The sequence below is a fragment of the Melospiza georgiana genome, chromosome 3, assembly GCF_028018845.1.
Source record: "Melospiza georgiana isolate bMelGeo1 chromosome 3, bMelGeo1.pri, whole genome shotgun sequence".
Classification (NCBI taxonomy): Eukaryota; Metazoa; Chordata; class Aves; order Passeriformes; family Passerellidae; genus Melospiza; species Melospiza georgiana.
The window spans coordinates 31110172-31129806 of NC_080432.1; the positions used below are offsets into that span (position 1 = coordinate 31110172).

At 36.0% G+C, this 19635-nt stretch overlaps 1 protein-coding gene across 3 annotated transcripts in view; it reads right to left on the reverse strand.

Annotated features, from left to right (window-relative positions):
• Positions 1-19635, reverse strand: part of DISP1 (dispatched RND transporter family member 1) — an 85441-nt gene that overhangs the window by 5187 nt on the left and 60619 nt on the right. For all 3 annotated transcript variants that reach the window (XM_058020181.1, XM_058020184.1, XM_058020182.1), the window contains 5 exons: positions 10456-10485; positions 6741-6864; positions 5636-5763; positions 5103-5200; positions 2944-3041 (listed from right to left, as the gene is read on the reverse strand). In XM_058020181.1, coding sequence (XP_057876164.1) covers positions 2944-3041; positions 5103-5200; positions 5636-5763; positions 6741-6864; positions 10456-10485 — 478 coding nt within the window. The remainder of the gene's footprint in view (positions 1-2943; positions 3042-5102; positions 5201-5635; positions 5764-6740; positions 6865-10455; positions 10486-19635) is intronic.

Below are 19635 nucleotides of genomic sequence, written 5' to 3' on the forward strand. Positions count from 1 at the left end.
TCAGGTTCAAGATGGGACAATGACGTTTATACACTGTTCTACACTTGCTGCAGGCCATAAACATTCACTGGCAAAGTAACTGCTGGCAAAGATAAAGTAACATGAGGTGGTAGCTGGAAATTAGAAAGTAAAACACAAAATTTAGCTCCTGATAGCTCATTAAAATACTACGTTAAATGTTAATAGATTGTAGCATTGGGCTTTGTTGGTGATCCAAAGGAACTGGAAAGGTCATTCTGGTGTTTCCAGACCTGCTCTGTCACTGGCACCGCTTCAATTTACTTTGGAACAAGTAAGGAAATGAAACTGTGCAACCTGCAAACATCTGTGGGCAGATCTGCCCAAATGACTCTCTGCAGTGACAGAGAATCACAAATCCACTGCTGTGGGGAAGCAGTCTTAAGACAGAATATATAGTCATTAAAGTTTATAAAATAACTGTTTACAGTTTATAGGGAAAACATTCTGCAATTAACGGGTGAAGAAAAAGCTCTTCTTATCCAAGAAGTAAAAAAATTAGAACACCTCCTATAACTATTTTGTATATAAAGTTTCCATGATGATTATACGACTTGCATATGCTGAACTGCTACAGGGTAGAGCCCCTAAATGTCAATAAAGCCTATAGTTGAAGTAGTTACAAGCAGATGGGAATACAATTAATACATAGAGGACATGCTGTTAGTCCCATACTAAAGCCAATATTAGTTGGTGCTGATATCCTGTTTATCATCAGAAAAATACATAAATTCAAAGGTTTGCACTTCCAGGAAGCAGTGCCTGATTTTCCTGTCTTTGAATACAGAAAGATTTTCCACTTAATTCAACAGAACTGGGGCCCTGAACAAGCATGAGGTCAAAACCAAAAATAACTACAGCCAGAAATGAGTCTGTAAGACCAGAAGGTCACCAAAGTCATAGATTTTTTTGTTATGACTGCAGTGCAAGTCAGCATCCTCTGCCTCCCTAGGGACTGGCTGCTAGCAGAACTTAGCATTTAAAGGTGGGACATAATCACAGCACTTTGTGAGTTCTAAGAAGTGTCAGATGTACTTAAAAATTGCCAGAAAGTGTTCAAATAATTAAAAATGTTATTCATAAGTAACAAGCATTTAAAAAGAAACTATGAAAAAAACTTCATCCCTTTCTGAGTTCTGAGTATCTAATTTTTAAAATAAATTTATATGCACAGACCAGCAAAAATACCAAAATCTAACCATACTCATTTTTCCATACCAACTAGCTAAAAATCAATGCTGCTACCATGATGCACTGTTGTTCTGCTCAGCTGAGGTGTTAAATTACTTTATTCCTAAGTAATTTACAAATAAAGATCTGCAAGGTCATTATTTACAAAAAAAATTTTTATAAATATCTACACAGTTGTGGGTGTAGATGATGCATCAAACATTTAATTTTCTGAAGTGCTCTTATTTCAAAGGAAGAGCTGGTTTTATGGGCCTTGTTTGTTGTAGTAAAGTAGTTTCATCCTTCCCTCAGAAGGTATAGCTGTTTTTGATATAATACATTTTTATCAAGGTGAGCAGATTGGGAGGAACAAAAGAAACAATTTTCGGTAGTAATGCAATCATTAGAGAGATTCTCTTCAGAGGTAATTTACTATCTTCTGTTAAACAGAATGATGTTTTTTAATTCAGACTGCATTGCTTTGCAACGATCTGCACTACCTGGGATTTACCTGCATCAGGTGCCTGTGCAACTGAACCTCTCAACAGTAAATGCACAGATTAGCATCTCCTCCCTCACTCAGCCTCAATTTTTACCCTTGTTAAAGGTTATTCTCCCCTGGATCTCCTGATTGAACTGGTGATGTGATGACTCCCTAGCTCAGCTCATTCAAAACTGAGCTGGGCTGCTTTAGATCCCGTATTCTTGCTCACCTGGCTCGTTCTGATTGCAAGAAAAAAGGGATAAAACCACATGAGCCATCCTGTCAGTGCAATCATCTCTGATGGGGAAATAAGGAACATTTAACAAGCATGTGAGGACAAAACTCACTTCCACCAAGGGACCCAACCAGGACAAAATGCCTGTCAGCAGACTGCCAAGGGAGATTCATTATACAATGTTCCACTACAGATCAACATTTTAAGCCAGCAAATGATGGCTGTTGTAGAGAAAACAGTTTGGGAATTTGCTAAATTAATACAGTTGTCTAATAGGCAATGATCAATCCAATAATGAAAATATTTCCTATTAAATAAATCAGAAATATGAATTAAGTTGTCTATGATTATTTTTGTTTTGGAGAAGAGCAAAGTAGAAATAATTTGTTCAGTATTAACAGATGAAAAACATATTGCTGCATTTCCATGCAAAGTCATCAGTATGTGAACCAAAAGTTCATTGTTACTCAGTTCAAAGGAGTTTGCTCCAGCAAGTGACAAGCTTACATTTTACAGATAAAATAAAGTTTAAATGAAAATTAGTATCTCTAGCTATTTTACCTAAGTTCCTTTGCAGTCCATTTAACAGACTATTCTAAACTAACAAAAACAAATTTGAGCGATCCACTGGGTGTCAGAGAAAAAAGCATATATTACGAGATTATAGTTAGTTCACCTGGAGGTGAAAACACAAGAAAAATCAATTATTTGCTGGGACCCAAGAACAAAACCCCATTGAATAATATTTTATAAGGAAACACAAAGTAAAAGTTAAGATAATTATTTCCTGAAGCAACCCTATTCTACCCAATTCTGGATGCTATTAGTAGAAAACTCAAAGAAATTCCCCAATATATAACCTGATCTACAAACTGAAAGTTGTTTTTTAACTGCACATACATACTGACTGATCATTTGACAGAAGTTGAAACACATAAAGTCTTCTCATATGCTACTGGATGGCAGTGGGCAGCAAACCAAAGTTTCAAATGTATGCTCTGTATTTGCAAGTGAAACAAATGCCAAATTGACTTACCCTCAAGTTGTCTACATTGCACATTGACTTAATTGCATTCAAATTCCATAAATTCTCTCCTTCTGTTGATGTAAATACCACTCGTGAATAGCGATCACCTGAAATTACAGAAGGGGGTTTTTACTGATTGTTTGGGTGGGCCTGGTATCAAAGGCTGAGGCAAAATCCCACCATTCAAATGGCACATGGGAAATCTTTGTTAAGTCATGGGAATTCACCTCCTTTTCAATATGAGCTGTTTATCTGTAAAACTCACTCCACGTGAAAGTTTCGATTTCCTTAAGGGGCTTATAGTAAATATGGCATCTGCAATACTACACACCACTCAGAAGCTCTACAGACTTCTATTTAAGCAAACTATCTTCTGAAATATGACAAACAAAAATCAGAAGATCTAATCAGCAAACTATTAAATTCTTGGCACAGTATAATGGCAGTACACTGATAACAGTAATCAAAGGCTGATTTAGTATGTCATTTGGGAATATAAATAATAATTATAAAGCTGTTTCTACAAGAATGTTTTTGCTTTAGAAGCAAATGACTGCAATGGAAATTGTTGTGATATCCTTGAGGCCATTTTCAAGAATTCCACAGTTTAGAAACATGGAGCTTAAATTACAAATTAAATCACATTTATCAGAAGACAGATTTAGGAAAGCAAATAATTACTTAGTGGCAATGAGATCTGTCTGCAGAGCTCACAAGGGAAACAAATACACAAACACAAATATACACATCTGCCTAACATAGTATGGTACTCTGGGTTAAGAAACATGATCACACTAATGAAGTATTCCAAAAACCCAAAAGGCTGAATTTTCGCCACTGCTGTGAAGCTGCAGAATTTTTGCCTTCCACAAGGCTGCAATAAAAAGACTCAGGGGCAGTGCTTCATGATATCCAACAATGCTTTACGATCAAGGGAACTGAAATCTAGAGGTCCTGGAGCAGACAAAGAAAGATACCAGGAATGACAAGAGTGTGTCAAGAGGAAATCAACTGTTTTCTTTACATAATGGACTGGCAAATTTTCCGAGAGAAATGCAATTCCTTCATGACTGTCACAAACTGAGACTACGCAGAAACAGCAGAGGAAAGGAAGAGAGTGAGACTGTGCAGAACAGCAGCCTGGATAAGAGGAGTCAATTCTGCTTCAAGAATGCTCAGCAGAGTACCAAGTACATTTTCTGTCCCTCACTCATGATATGCTAATTTGGTTCTGTTCACAGGAGTAGAAATGATGACTTTGCTCCCATCCTCTCACTTTGACGTAAGACTATACTGCAATTGAAAAAAAAAGAATAAATCTGTTCTTCACCCCAGTTTTCCTTGGTCATTGCTCTCTTAGACCAAGTAATCTACACAAATAATTTCACCAATGTATTTTTGTGCTCTGTTATCAGTCCTCACATGTGGAAGTAGCCACAAAAGAGCTCAGGTCCTTCTATGAATAGAGGCATGATCTACATCTCTCTGCCAGACCAGGACTTATCAAAGTTCTGCAGTTGACTTGTAAAAAGTCAAAAGACTTTGTCTTTTTTGTCCTCTAGTTTAACTTAGTCAGCTTCATAGCCTACAGTGCTTTAAGGTGGGGACATTTTTTTTTTATTTCTGTTTCTTTGAGGGGGATGTTTTCTTCATTGGGTTTTTTTGTGTCTATTTTTTTTCCATACATAAACCCCTACATTCTGTACAAAATATAATTGGTGGATACACAGGAAAAGTATTTTGATTTAGGTTTTTTAGAATTAAGTTAATGGCATGGACAAAACATAACTTCTTCCCAAATGTGAATTAAGAACTACATCTCTAGCCACACACAAAACAATGATTTACAATGTTCAGTACTATCAAGAACTAATAAAATTCCTAACAGGAAATGGAAACACTTCAAGGAAGCACTTCAAGTAAATACAGTTTTTTTCTGAGAAAGAGCCAGTAGAATGGAACCAATAAGGCAAATCTTTAAATAATTCTGAAAGTGACTTTGAAACATTTTGGTCCAAGATTTCTGCATGGCGAAAGAAGGTATTTATTGTGTTTATATATTAAGTTTAAAAAAATCTACCTAATACAGCATACAATATAGAGAAGAGTTCAGAAAACTCTGAACTGTCAGAAGTTTTTAGCTCTCCTTGTATCATTTCTCCACTTACTTGGAATATCACAGAAAAAGGTATCCTTGTGGAAGTTCCAGTCTGCTTGCCTCTTCTCTCTTTCATAGCGATCATCTGACCATCTGTCATCTTGATGACTAAACCAGAACAAAGGGTTTCACTTTACCTTAGCAAAGAAATCATTAAAAGAAGCACCATCCAAACAAGTCACACAGTTTTAACAGCTCTTACACCCGAGAAAACATATTTTTACCAATGTGATTTTGGGATACAAAAACAGAAACAATAATTTTTTTTTCTTTAAATTAAGAGACTTCAAATGAAACGACATTGAGTCCAGTACCAAAAATATCCATAGAGAAAAGTACAATTATATATTTTTTTAAAAAAGCTTGCAGTGGGAAATATCTAGCCTGGTATGAAAGGCCTTAAATACTGTAGAATATTAGATTCTGTATTTATTGAAATCAGTGGCAGTATATATTTTAACTTCAGAGCGTACCAGTGAAAGCACGATATACGTTCAAAACCACCAATAAAACAAAATTTACTTTTTTATTACAAAGTCTTACCTTTTAGCTTGCTCATCTGCATATTTGAAAGGGTAGTTTGCAAGTGTTGCTTTGTACCCTGTGTTTTTCACCATGTTGTTCCATGTGACCAGTTTCTGTCCTATGGCTGTCCCTCTGGGTTCAAAGCCCTAAGGAGAGAGAAGCACACAATTCCACTAATGCTTTTCATACTTCAATTCAAACAGGAGAGTGGAAACACGATCAAAATGATGGATAGCTTTCACTATGAAGCATAATTACTCCAGGCATCTACTTTTAGAAGTAAAATGCTTTATGACAAAATAATGACTGATTGTTGAGAGTGACAAGGGATTAAGAATTCTTGCCCGTCCTACTGCTCTCCCTGATATGATTTAGTCCATCCAATGTTCAACACTTGGTTTTCAGAGGAAAGGCATTCTACAAAGTACTCTTCTGTATCTCAATTATCACTCTTAATTAAGAATAAGGCAAATATTTAAATAATTTTGAAAGTGACTTTGAAACAATTTTAACAACTTGGCTCTTTTCCAGAAATATTAATTACATATGGATTTGTATGGATACACATTCTACACTATAAATACCAATAACTTAGAGGAACAGTTTATTTTTATTTGAGGATAATGATTAAATGCCTTATTTTCAATTTTAAAAATCCTGAAAGCTACTCATGCTTAAGACAACTCATAAAAAGTAAAAAATCAGTGAAATATTTAATAAATCTGATAACAAGAACTTTTATCCTTTCAATATGACTATCACTATCCTCAGAAGGGACTTAGAATATCCTCTCCTTTAACAGATCCTGGCCTTCATTCTTTGAAACCTGATTTAGAACGTATGGTCTGTGCTGTACATCTAAAACTGGGATGAATTTAGATTATTCAATCTGAAGCAGTTCTCTTGAAGGACACATGACCTTAGCAAAATGCAGAGGGCATGGAAACTAGTGGGTAATATTCTTTGATGGCAACTGCAGCTTTGTATTATCATTTGCAGCTCCAATGTCAAGATTTCATACTGTATCACTTGCTGTACTTGCATTTGCTGTTTACTGATTCCAATGGAACATAGCAAACGAAAAATACTTATTTGACAGGACAACTGATGGGAATTGACTTACCAGCAGTGGATCAGAGAAATCTGGAAGATCTGGAACTAATATTCCCACAAGTGCACACACCACTATGAGCACAGTGCACATGCCCAGGACCACCACAGGCCAGTCGGCGATGAGCGCAGCATAGCTATGGGAGAGGAGCAGCAAGAGGTGCTACAGCAACAAAAGCTGCACACAGAACTCATCTATACTTCTCTCAAGAGCTTTTCAGATCAGACTATTTTTCCCCAGGATTTGGACAAAAAATGCAAGTTTATCCATGATTGCAAGCCACTAGAAAAAGACAATTTGTCAAAAATTTAGTGAGAGAAAACGTCACTATTTGGGATCTTTTCAAAACTTAAGCATTTTAAGAAAAATATCTAAGAAAGAAAAAGATCTGTTTTAAAGTATAACCCAAAGAAAACACTTCCTCTATTTAAAAAATAGTCATTAAAAAAATATTCAAACCCTACACACTCGTGATTCATGAAATCTGTTATAGTTCAAACATGCAAGGGGTTGGCAAGATGATATATAAACTAACATTAAGTGTCTAGTCTTACAGCATAACATCCATCCTTGGATTTTAACACCTAGTTCATTCTACATTTTATGAGTGGCAGAATTGTTATATGCAAACCTAATTTTCATTATTTTTGTAAAATATTTGTATTTTTGTTAATTCAAGAGAAATGTTCAGAAAATTAGGGGAAATCAATAAATCTTCATTTCTAAATGATTTTTCTTACAATAAAGAATTGAATTCATAGAGTTAATGTTTCAAAAGCAACACTGTTTAATACTGGGAGCAAACAGAGTATATGAAGTCCCATAAAAGCATTAGAAAAGTAATTACAGGCTATGAATCCTTCTATACAAATGGTCTCTGTAAACATTAAATATTGATCAAGATCTCCACTCTTATTTCCTCCTCAACTTCAAGCAGCATAACATGAAAGTTTACTGCAGAGAGCTCCTTTACTTATTTCTACTGTCTTGAAAGATTATGGCTCTTTTTCAGTTTTAAGAGCAACTTGTTAATTAATCACAATATAATTATCAGCTTCACCGAAATTTTCTGTCCTGCTGCTAAGAAGGGAGGGATTGTCCATCTCCCCACTCCAGGTTCCCAGTGGGTTCCCAGAGCTCTGACTGCAAAATCAATGGCATATGCAAGCTTAATCCTGTTTTTCCGTAGCATGTGGAAATAGGCACCGCTAGGGGTCTAAGTACAGCTTTGAGGAGCAAAGAAATCCAAAGCACTGGGTGTTTCTCCATTTCCCATTAAGTAAACATGGAATAATTCTGACATGCTCACACAAGAAGTTAATTAGCAAAAGCCTGAAAAGTAGTCTGAAGTCAAAATTTTCATTAAAGTCAATCACAAAGGGGCAGCTTGCCAAATGAGCAATTGTACAAAGCAGAAGGGAAGTAAATGACCTAATAGAATTTTCCTATTTATAGGACTAAATGTTTTTCTAAACTCCAAGCTAGACTGACTAATTATTACAGATATTTGCTCTGAAGTCATAAAAATTATACCCAAAAGATTTATTTTCCTATTTATCACTAGTGCCAGATTTACCACTTTGACATGTTGTCTCTACAGTTCCATTCTCAGCTGAGTACTCTTAAATTGGGTAAATTCTTTCAGCTGTAAAAGAAACTATGTCCTAAGTGTTTAATGTGATAATAAGCCACATACAGAAAACAGTGAAGTACTTGTTTACACGTGCAAGTTTCTCTTGTTTCTTTTACCACACACTGAAATAAAGATAAGCAGCGCTGACCTGGGCTGACAAGAGGACTGACCACTCTATTTTTAATTTTACCTGTCTGAGCATTATTTATGCTGCTGAGGGCTCCAGCTCCAACCAACCAAGTTGCCTAAAACTAGCCTCAACCCCAACCCACTGTACATGGCTAAAGAAATGGTGGGTTTTGAATTATTTTATTCATTAAAAAGCTATAACATGAGTTTAATTACTTTTTTTTTCCTCTGTGAGGAGGAAGGGACCACCCTGACAGATTGGGCATAAACGGCCACTTGCCTGAAAATGCTTAAATCAATTCCTCAGTGGAGGAATCACATTGAGAAAGGATATCTTTAGTGCTAAGAATATTCTCTAGTACTTTTCTAAATCAGGATATAACCTCCTCCTTTTGGATGCCTAATTAAAACTATTTTTTGTTCGTGCAAAGACCTAGACATACAGCCACACTTACACCTTCTTGGTTTTGTTTCATCCAAAATATTCCAGCACTGAATGTTGAACTCATGTAAGTTTGACACTGAGTGAAATACCATTTTTATGCCATTTTTCACTGTTTTCAGTCTGTTAGAATGGTACTAATTTGAGCTAGCTATGTACCATTAAACTGTAGCTTTCAATAATTTATTTCTTCCTGATGTTTTTCACACACCTAAAAAAGGTTTGATTTGTTTTTAGTTTTTTTTTTTTTTTTAATTCATGCTCTAAGTAACTCAAAATGCTTAGGAGATAGAGTAATTCAATCTATATTTAGCACTACTAAAAGCACCACTGTTATAAAGCAATTTGTCTAAAGGTGATCCAAGACCTCAAATGTTTTCTTTGAAAGGAGAAGGTAAAAAAAGAGAATGTTTAGGTTCTTTTCCCATTTTAAGCATAATATGTGGCTAGTGAAAAACTTTTCAATTCAGCTCCTATATACAGATGTTCTCAGGTTCAACCACTCCTCAGGTTTGTACAGAGACAGAAATGCACCATATATAGTTTTTGTATTGTAAAAAGGTCACTATTAACAATAGATATTTGTGTGACCCAAATCATATCAACACACAGATTTCTGTAACTCAAATACTTACATGACATTTAACAAACAGGCTTGCTCTTTACTGAAAGCAAATCCTAAAGACGGACAATTGTCCATCTTTGTGGACAACAGTGTTTTTAACAAATAAACTCCAACAATTGTGTTTTTAATGTCTTTTCACTTGAGATGGTTTCTTGTTGCCATTCTGATGCACTGACAGTTTTAGATACAATGGTTTGTTATTTTCTCTGACCCTGTCATTCTACAGAGCCTATAGAATCCAAACCCAGTGTTCTAGATTGCATGGGGGTTCAGAAGAATTAAAAACTACTCTGACAAAATTTTCAGAACTTGCCTGTCAGGTGTGTTTATCACTATTGATGATACAACAAAGCCACTTCTCAGAGCAACCCTTAACCAAAAAAGTACTGAGGCATGGAGTATCCAGGCACATATTGTAATAAAAATGCCTAAAATAGTTGAAAACAAGAAGCATTGAAATCTGGATAGATTTTAAAATTATGGCCTAGTACTAATGAGGAGACTGCTTTTCTGTCTGTAAATGGAGCCTAAATTTGGATATCCTGCATGTTCTATCCCCTTCCTGATCCTGTAGAATTCACAGATGTGTTTTTAGGGATGTAAAAGAACGTGGCCCTGGCTCCTTGATTCAGAGTTTATTTAGGGACCCATTGCAGATCTCTTCTTCTAAATGTGGTTTGACCTTGTTGATAGTATCTGGTTTCCCACGGCAGTTGCAGAAGTTTACTACCAATTGCCTAAAGAAATACTTTTAAAGTCTGATTTAACTTGAATGCTTATATTTTTTCTTTGAATATTCCTTATTCTTCCTTTGTATGGGGAATAACAGTTTTGCCAGCACCTCATCTACCACCTTTATAATTCCACAAACTGCAGCTGTGACAGCACTGAACCTTACCTTTTTGGTAACTTCAATGGTCTGGCTGGCCTGAAAGAGAAGAAAAAAGAGAGTAATTGAGAATGCATGAAATATGCATGCACACACCAATTAGTTTAATTATTCTCATACGTAAGAAAATAAATTATAAAAATCAGATATTTTAGGCTATGAATTATTTTGAAAGGCCTACAATCATATTCAATTGAGCCTTTGCAAACAAGTAGTTCAGAGAACAATTACAGCTACAGGCAGCTGGGTTTTCAAAAGTGGAATTTATGCAGCTGATTTTTGGGATCACTATTCCTGAGGCTTTTCCAGTTTTCAACAAAAGACCAAATACACTAATATGATAAAAATTCAATACTGTTGAAAATAATAACAAAGTTTGCTATGATGGAAACAGACAATCATCAACAAGACCATTCTTGTTGATGTTCTGAGTGTAATTCAGAAAACTTCATAGTTGTCCTTTGTAATTTCATTACAAAAAATTATTTTGGCCATAAATTCTGTCTTGCCATAATACAGGAAGTAGAATGACATAGGATACCTCTATAAAATATTTTTATCCAAGTTTTTGTTACTTCTTAAATGTCTAATATAAAGTATATTATTTTGACAAGGAGGTAGCAAACCCAAGTGAAAATTATTCTTATCTAACACTGTTCAGCATGTACTTCAATTTCTTAGCTACTGGACCAGTAAGATTCACATAAATTTCACTTAAAAAAAAATCTTCATAAACAATCTGCAAGTCATTTCAAGAACGTGACATAAAATCCCTCCGAAGCTGTAACCATGTAAAAGCTTCAGTTATGTTATGGATTTGTTTTACCACCAAGGACATATTTAATATTACTTCTTTTAAAAAGTATGGAAAGCACTGAGTTAAGAAGCAGGTACCTGCATAATATAGATCACTTAGTAACATCACAATGAGGTTGCCAAAAGCATAGATTTGCATGCTTTCACACACAGATAAACAGGTCATGCTCCTCAGAGATTTTCAGGAAAACTTAATCCAGTAAATAGAAATGAAATTTGCTGTTCTTCAAAGTAGTAAGAGTTGTTTACTCCTACACAAGATTAAGATTTGCTCCTTTCAGCCACAAGAAAATTGGAGAAAAGCAGATTCACAATTCTCTAGTTGCAGAGTAACTCGCGGATTAATGAAAGGTATAGACAAAGATTCTCAGTTGAATGCAGACACAAAAGATTAAATTTATGAAGTGCCACCAACCTTCAGACTAGGTGCAGAAATCTGACTTCCAGAGGTACAGAACATACCCAATTTTCCAACTGATGCTAAAAGCTGCTGGTACCACTACAACAGACTCACCAGCTTCCAGAATGTAGAGAAACTCAAATAAACTGAGTTCTGAAATTACTTTGAGCAGTAAATTACCCAAGGCTGAAAAGAAGCTGTGGCAGGCTTGGGGGACTGCTTACTGTCTGATCTACAGCCTAAACCACAAAATCAACTTTTCCCAACTCAGGCTAGACTGGAGGATCAGAAACCAGGTACTGAAGTCAGAACTCACTCAACTTGAATCTGAAGTGAACAGTAACAGGACTCTGGATGAAGAGAAATGCTTAAACAGACAGTCCTTTTTATGAACTTGCACCAAGGCAGAGCACACGCTGAATGTGCCTTCAAGACTGTATGGAAAAGGGGGCAAAGTCACAGTGTTGGGAATAACAATTTTTTAAACTGCAGCATAATCTCCTGGGTTTGATGAGAGAAAAATATAAGCAGACATACTTACTGTTAGTAAGGTAATTCGAACACTAATTCCTATCTTTCATTTTTAAAGATCTGAATTTCCATATATATTCAGCCATTTGTTTTTGTCTGTGCCATAATAGGCTCTGCCATGAGTAATAATATCAGGCAACACTTTGGCACAAGCAGAGCCATCCAACAACAATGATTAGTAGTACCGGCTTTGTTTTTATGCTGACCTGTGTAAAAGCTTCTACGACAATTCCAGTTTATATCAGCAGATTAAATTGTTTTCTTCTGCATGGGGGCTACTTTAAAATTAAATCTGTCTAATTTGGTTTACACAAAGTGGGTAAAAATACCAACACAGTCATTCCTCATCCTCCCCTGGTCTCATCAAAACCAAACTACATTTCCCTCTGTTTCCTGCACCTGCAAAATATATTCAGTGCTGAACAAATGATGATGATTAAGTTCTTCAAAGCTAGGCAGGGTTAAAGGTCACACCTGCTATCAAACTGTTTTGTTTTGAAAAGCAAACACTGAAAAAACCTGGGTACACCCGGGTAAATTCCAGCAGTGTAACCAATCCCTTGCAGCTGTTGTGATGACTTTATTATATTGGTCAATAGGAGAAGCTATCCCTGAAAACTATGCCCCAAAATTCTTTAGTTATGCTCTAAAATACAGAAATGCATGGCAAAACCAGATCTTTCCCACTTAATGAATGTTGCTGTATCTAATTTTTGAAGTATTATATTTTCATTGAGCCAGTTTAAACAAAACTATCAGCCTCCAAAAAAAAGTGTGGACAAAGAGAGTCCTCATCAGTTTTCATGAGAAAGAAGTCTTGAATTCCACTCTTTTGCTGGGACAAAAGCCAAGTTGATCTGTGTATTAAATTACCTTTGTACTTAGTTCTCACAAGTCTGAGAGCAGAAAGTGACAATCACAGTTGGAGGTGATAAGACCAGCACAAGCAAGTTACTGCACAAACTGCAGTCACTGATAAAATCTAATAAACACTCGGCAACAAGAGGGGCAAAGGACAGGCTCTGTTCTAGCACCATTTACTGCGAGTGTCAGCCACTGCTCAACACATACTTTGCTTCTGTCCTTTCCTAGTGGCAAGTTTTGTCTGAACATTACACAATTAAGAAATACATAAAGAAAAGATAAATTGATTGGTTGAAACTCCCAGATGTTTCTCAGTATGAAATGTATTTTGGATGACCAGCATCCTACTATGTAACATGCTGAAAGGGAGGAATGGTGTCTTTAAAAAGGGCTGCTGTAATATTAGTAAGTTTATTCTAGGAAATAACTGAGTATCAGGAGGATTCATCAGCTTTGGACTGGACTACTACAGCTCCAATTATTCTCCTTTCCAGCCTAAATAAGCACTTAACCTCAGGGTTTCTACTGGTATTTTGAACAGTGATGTAGTAGAAATAATTTGTTTCTCTGAGAACAAACCTACTCGAATAGGGGCAGTTCACAGGTATAAAAAATATGATCGCTTTACATAGTTTTCAATCTGAGAAAGATAATGACCAATGCTTGAGCTTCCTGCAGGGGAACATGCTGTGCCACGTGGCAACATCCTGACTTTGAGTTCCCAGGGAAGCCAAAGCTTCCTTTTGATTACAGCACTGAATGAGTTCTCATCGAAGTTAATAGGGTACATCAGAGAGAAGAGCGTGGTCCTGATTTCAATTATCACACTGGAAAACAAGCTTTTGGAAATTCTATGTATTATTAAATCTAGTTCATAACCTTCATGTCACCTGGACATCTCATGGCACAAGGCAATATTTCAAAACATGTTCCACAGCATGGGACTTAATAATAACACTATGGCTGATTTACTTCATATGCAGCGTGCTCCATTAATCTAATGCATTTCAGGGAAATACAAACCTGAATGTGTCAGAAGTCAACAAAAGTATCGAGATAGTCCAAGGCATTCTTTTTCAGGCTTTCTTCACAAATCTCGGTTGTGAGAAAGGTATCAATGTAAGCAACCCCTTGGCCTCACACCCCAAAGAATTAATGCTTGCTGCTTCCTTAGTGGGTGCAAGAAACCCTGCAGAAGGTAGCCATGAAATAGAAAATTAGGAAAACAGGCTGTGTTTTGAAGCATACTTTGAAGAGATTTATAGCTGTTGTGAAGCACCCATCATTTCAAAGAAGTGTTAAAAAGGCAGCTATCAATAACCTAAGAGGTTGAAAGAGAAATAAATATGATTTTAAATAGGAACATTCCTGCTTACACTGACAGTAATGTCACTTGGAGTCGTTTTTTGAGTCAGTTAAAAAGCATCAACACATTCCAAATCATAACTTTGTACTAACTTACCCAAACATTACCTTCCTAAAATTCCTATTACAATTCTGGATATTGCCCTGGCTAAACACTCGATTTCTAATTTATGCCATTTCACTTAGCTGCAATCAATTTCTATTTCACCACGAGCAGATGTAGAGACTGGAACTTGGATATAGAAAGATTTTTCCTCCTTTTTTCCTTGGAGAAACAACAAGCCTAAACAACAAGTTACACTTCAAGCTGAAATTAATGCCTACCAGCCTGATATGGGGCAGCACAAAGGCACTGCCTGTGATTGTTGTGCCTTATTTTTAGGTGTAAGGAAACAACAAACAGCATTGGATAAATGTGACACTGTCAGTGTGGGTGCTTCTCCTCTGTTTCATTCTGGGAGACAAGAGCTAAGGGAAGCAGAGCCTGCTCCCCCAGCAATGACATCCAGCATTGTCATTTTGGTGCTGAGCTGCAAAAAATTTTGAAAGTAAATGCACAGCTTACTGATATTTATCATAAAATTATTTACTCAATATAGAATCACAGAATATCCCCAGATGGAAGGAATCCATTAGGATCACTGAAGTCCAACTCCTGTCCCTGCACAGGGCAACAAATTCATTTTGCACTCTTGCTTTTCACTTAAAGATTCACTGGAGACAAAAATGGTACATTGCAATAAATAGCAGTATTTACTGAAAAAAAAAAGACTCTCCTGTCCAAGGATTATGAGGTGTTTAACCTCAATGCTTTACTTTGCCAGAGGGAAACTATTCCCTTTGTTGGTAGATCTGGTTACCAGAAGTGATAAAACATAGCTTTTGGTCATTATTATACTCCTGGATAAGCTAAATCCCTGCAGGACAGAATGAGATATGGATCATATTGTACATTCTCCATCAGAACATACAATACAAACTAAATTCCTGCACAGGAAGAAAATCCTTGTGTTTCCAGAATGTCATTGACCCAATTTGAATTGCTCCTAAATATCAAGTTAGCTTTCGCTGTCATATAAAATGCAGCACCTATGTGCTTTATCATTTTAACAATCACTCAGACAACAAATCCAACAGATTAGGTTGCCAAAAAAGTTTTTATAAGCCTCCCAATGTAATTTTTTTGCTATGATGAGCAGTTCTCCATTATTTTAATAATGAATTCTATCTAGATGGTTTTTTAAACATGCAGTGTTCGTTGTATTTGTCTGCACTTAGTTTTACTTGTTTAGATCTCTAAGGAACAGGACAACCCACAGCAAAATGATCTTGTAGAGGAGACAGAGAATTCCATTTTTTGGTAAGTTGCTTTTTTAAGGTTTTATTAAAAGAAGGAAGAATGCAACTTACTTTCATGGGTTTTCCCCACATAAAATATCAAGGAATAATCCAAAAGTATTTAATATTTTTAATGTCTAAATTATCAGGGTGAAATTATCTGAAACTAACTGCTATTTCATCCCATTAAAATATCAATGTTGCAACTTTTCTTAATGTTGTACACATGACTCTTCTTTTGCTTAAAATTAAGCAAAATGCAACTTAGCAGACCAAAAATCAATATGCTATTTGGCAACTGTATTACAGATGTCAATTAACATTTTTACTGTTGAGACATCAAGTTTTATAAAAGTTCCCATCTGCTTTTCTTGTTCTGTTCTTACCTCTTCAGTTCCAACTGAGCATCTGCTCTACTTTCACAGCAAATAGGAGCAAATAAGATTGCCTTTCTGCGAAGAAAGCAACTGTAAGGAAGGTGTTAACAATAAAATAATTGTCTGAGTGATTCTTGCTCTTACTGATTTAAATTCAGCATAGAAATTTAAGCTTTACTGACCTATAATAGGCCCACTGGATAAAACTCCATGGAGTGAGGCAAACCCTGTATCCTTAACTAAGCCAGCATTTCACTCCCTCTCTTTGTGCTATAAAATCAATATTAAACTTTATTAACCTACTCTGCAAAAGTAACAGGGAGTTTTGACACCTCCCATGGACAAAACTCTGGCTCATGCCAGAGTACAACAGGGAAATATGTTTCCATCAAGGCACCAGAGATGGAAAACGTCACTGCAATCCCATTAAGAAACTAAATGTATTCTCATTTGCAAGTTTAGTAACAGTACTGTGAGGAATGTCCCAAGAAGATGGGTTGAGGACTTTGGACTTGTCTAATTTGGAGAAAAGGAAGCTGAGCAGTAACCTCATTGCTCTCTACAGCTTCTTGAGGCAGGTAAGTGGAGAGGTGATCTCCCTGAAATCCAGTGCTGGGACATGCAGGAATGGTTCAAAGTTGAGCCAGGGGATATTTAGACTGGATACTTCTTTATCTAGAAGGTGGTCAAACACCTGACCAGACCTTCTTAGGAAGGTGCTGATGTCCCAGTCCTCTCAGTGTTCAAGAGGCATTTGGACAATGTCCTTAACAAGATGCTTTAACTGGGTCAGCCCTGAATGGGTCAGGTGATCCTTGCAGGTCCCTCCCAAGTGAAACAGTCTATTTTATTCTAACCCCGTATAATTCATTATATGCTAAAATTAAAACTTCTATAAATTTATAACATACAGGTGATTTGAAACTGAAATGATCCTTATATAGTCATCTCCAAGGCTGGGGGGATTGTTGGGTTTTTCCCCCCTCTCATTTTCCTCACTGCTCTATAGGGATGGTATCCACATATGAGCCAGGATTTACTGACCAAATCTTCATTTAAAGGCTCCTTAGAAACCCATTTTTGCAATACTGACTTCTAATGTCTTTCTTCTTTTATCTTCAACAACTGACTAAGTATTATCAACCCCTAGGAAAGCTGTGTCTTTTCCTTTATAGCATCTCCTTGGTTCACCTGTCTTGAAAAGGAATTAAATCATCTTCTCTGCAGGAAAATCTGACAGCATATGAAGGAGACAAGTCATACACACCCTCCAAACACTTTTCTTGTATTCTTCTTTCCCTAAACTTTTCTCCAACGAGTGTAGCCACTTTTAAACACTGCTCCAACTGTCAATAAGAAGATTACCATTAAGCATACTTCAACTGGATTCTCCCCGCTTTAAATGGCAAAGTTTATACACAATTTAAAGTATATACTTCTTCAAAAGGTTTAATTGAAGCTATATATATATTCCTTAAACTTTTGAAGCACTGAATGCAGGACTACATAGAGCACTGCCTGGCAAATTAAACAAAAGTTCTGATCTATTAAAGAGAATTTTAAAAAAGCTTAGTAAAATACCACCATGAATCATTATTTGAAAACAAGCCAACAGCTAATTTGGAGCAGACTAATATTATTTCAAGATCTTTCACAAGTCTAAAACCATTAGTCTTTTCTCTTTTCTTGGTAATTACAGTGAAATTAATAGATATGTTTTGGGATTTAAATGATGACTAGAGTAGTTTTCAACATTTTTACTGGCAAAAAGTCCCTTCCTTATTTCAAAGCTGTTTTTATCACACTTCCCAGTTGAATGGAGCAACACAAGGTCACGGCCACATCTTGGATTTCTCTGACAAACAGGAAATTAACATGACTCAAGGAATCACAACATACACAGAGGAAAACCACCATCTCACAATACCACCAAGAAGGAAAATGTCCAAGAGTGCCTATTTTTATGATGGCATCTGTCCACGCAGGCTGAAGTACATGTCCCTTTAGGTATTAAAGACTGACATTAAGTACATGGAAGTTTAGCTCTGGAGTAGGGAGACCTGGAGTGTCATAAATCACACTTCAACTGATACATGCTTCAGTCTTCCTTCCTGTGCAGATATAAGACTTTGGGATCATAAGCCACCACGGAGTTCAGTTTTGCTCTCAGAAAACCTTCTGTGTCCCGAGAGCTTTTCTAAAGATAGACTAAAAGCACTTAAAATTTCTCCAGATTATTCATCTAACCATGGGGACAAACAACAGTTTTTACCTTTCTGCACATTTAATCTCTTGCAGCAAATGAAAATACTGTTACTTCAGATCTTTGTTCTAAATTTAGTCAAATACTTCCCTTCAGTGTGGAAGTCCTGTTCCAATATCTGTGAATTTAGTCATTTATATCACTTTTAAGTGACATAAATGTCTATTCAACACAATTAATATATTTAATAGGATTTAATATGTAATTGCAAAAAGAAGGCTCTCTAGCTTTTGCTAGTGCTAATGAAAACCTGTACATATATAATGCAACATTATCTTTTGGATCTCCTGACATGAAATTTGTTTTGTATGCTCAGTAACAAGCAAGCAAAAAAAAAAAAAAAAGGAACCTTTAAGAGCTAAATACATCCATTATTGTAGCTAAAACCCCCAAAAAGTGCTCTAGGGTTGAACAGACTATAAAACAGATTTAACATAATCCATATTCAGCAAAATGTTTGCAAAAGTTCATCCATTTGACAGAATAAATTAAACATCCTACAAACTGGAAAGGTAACATAAGAATTTTGAGGCAAGGGATCCTATTAACTTGCTAGAAAATATGGGAGAAGTGGAAGAAGTGATGCAAATCAGCTTTTCCAGTCCAGTACATAAATCTATTTATGATTTTACTAGAAAAGAACCAAAACACATCCTAATTTGCCAGTAGTGAGACTAAGCTCTCTGAAATATCAGCAGGATTTCTAGTTGTAACTTCCCTTACCTCCATTGATCTGTCAGTGGTATCACCTCATTTCTATTTTGCATTGATAGTCAATTTTTTAAGAGATTTCTTTATTCAGTAGAATATCATTGCAATTTTTGTGTAGCAAAATCAATGCCAAATTGCTCAGGTACCCTCTGAATTCCCCTCTTGCACAGTGTTTAGGGGTTTTGTTTTGTTTTGCTGTTCAAGCACCACTGACCAATTAAAAGTGTGGACATCTATTATTATTCACCAGGAGATGAAGACAACATTGAAATTATCAGAGAGGAAGAACAAGTGATTTTAGAAGGAGTTAGAGACAGAAATAATGTTGTCTGGTGTTGTCTTATTCACATTTGAACAAGACATTTACTACAACCTCCTACTAAATTAAAAGTACATGAAAACAACCAAACATCATCAAAATATTCCAACAAACTGACATAATTTTGGATGTTGTGGGCTTTTTCTAAGTGTATATAAATGCTCAGTTTTAAAAGTCATCTCAAACCCCACACCAATTAGTCCTT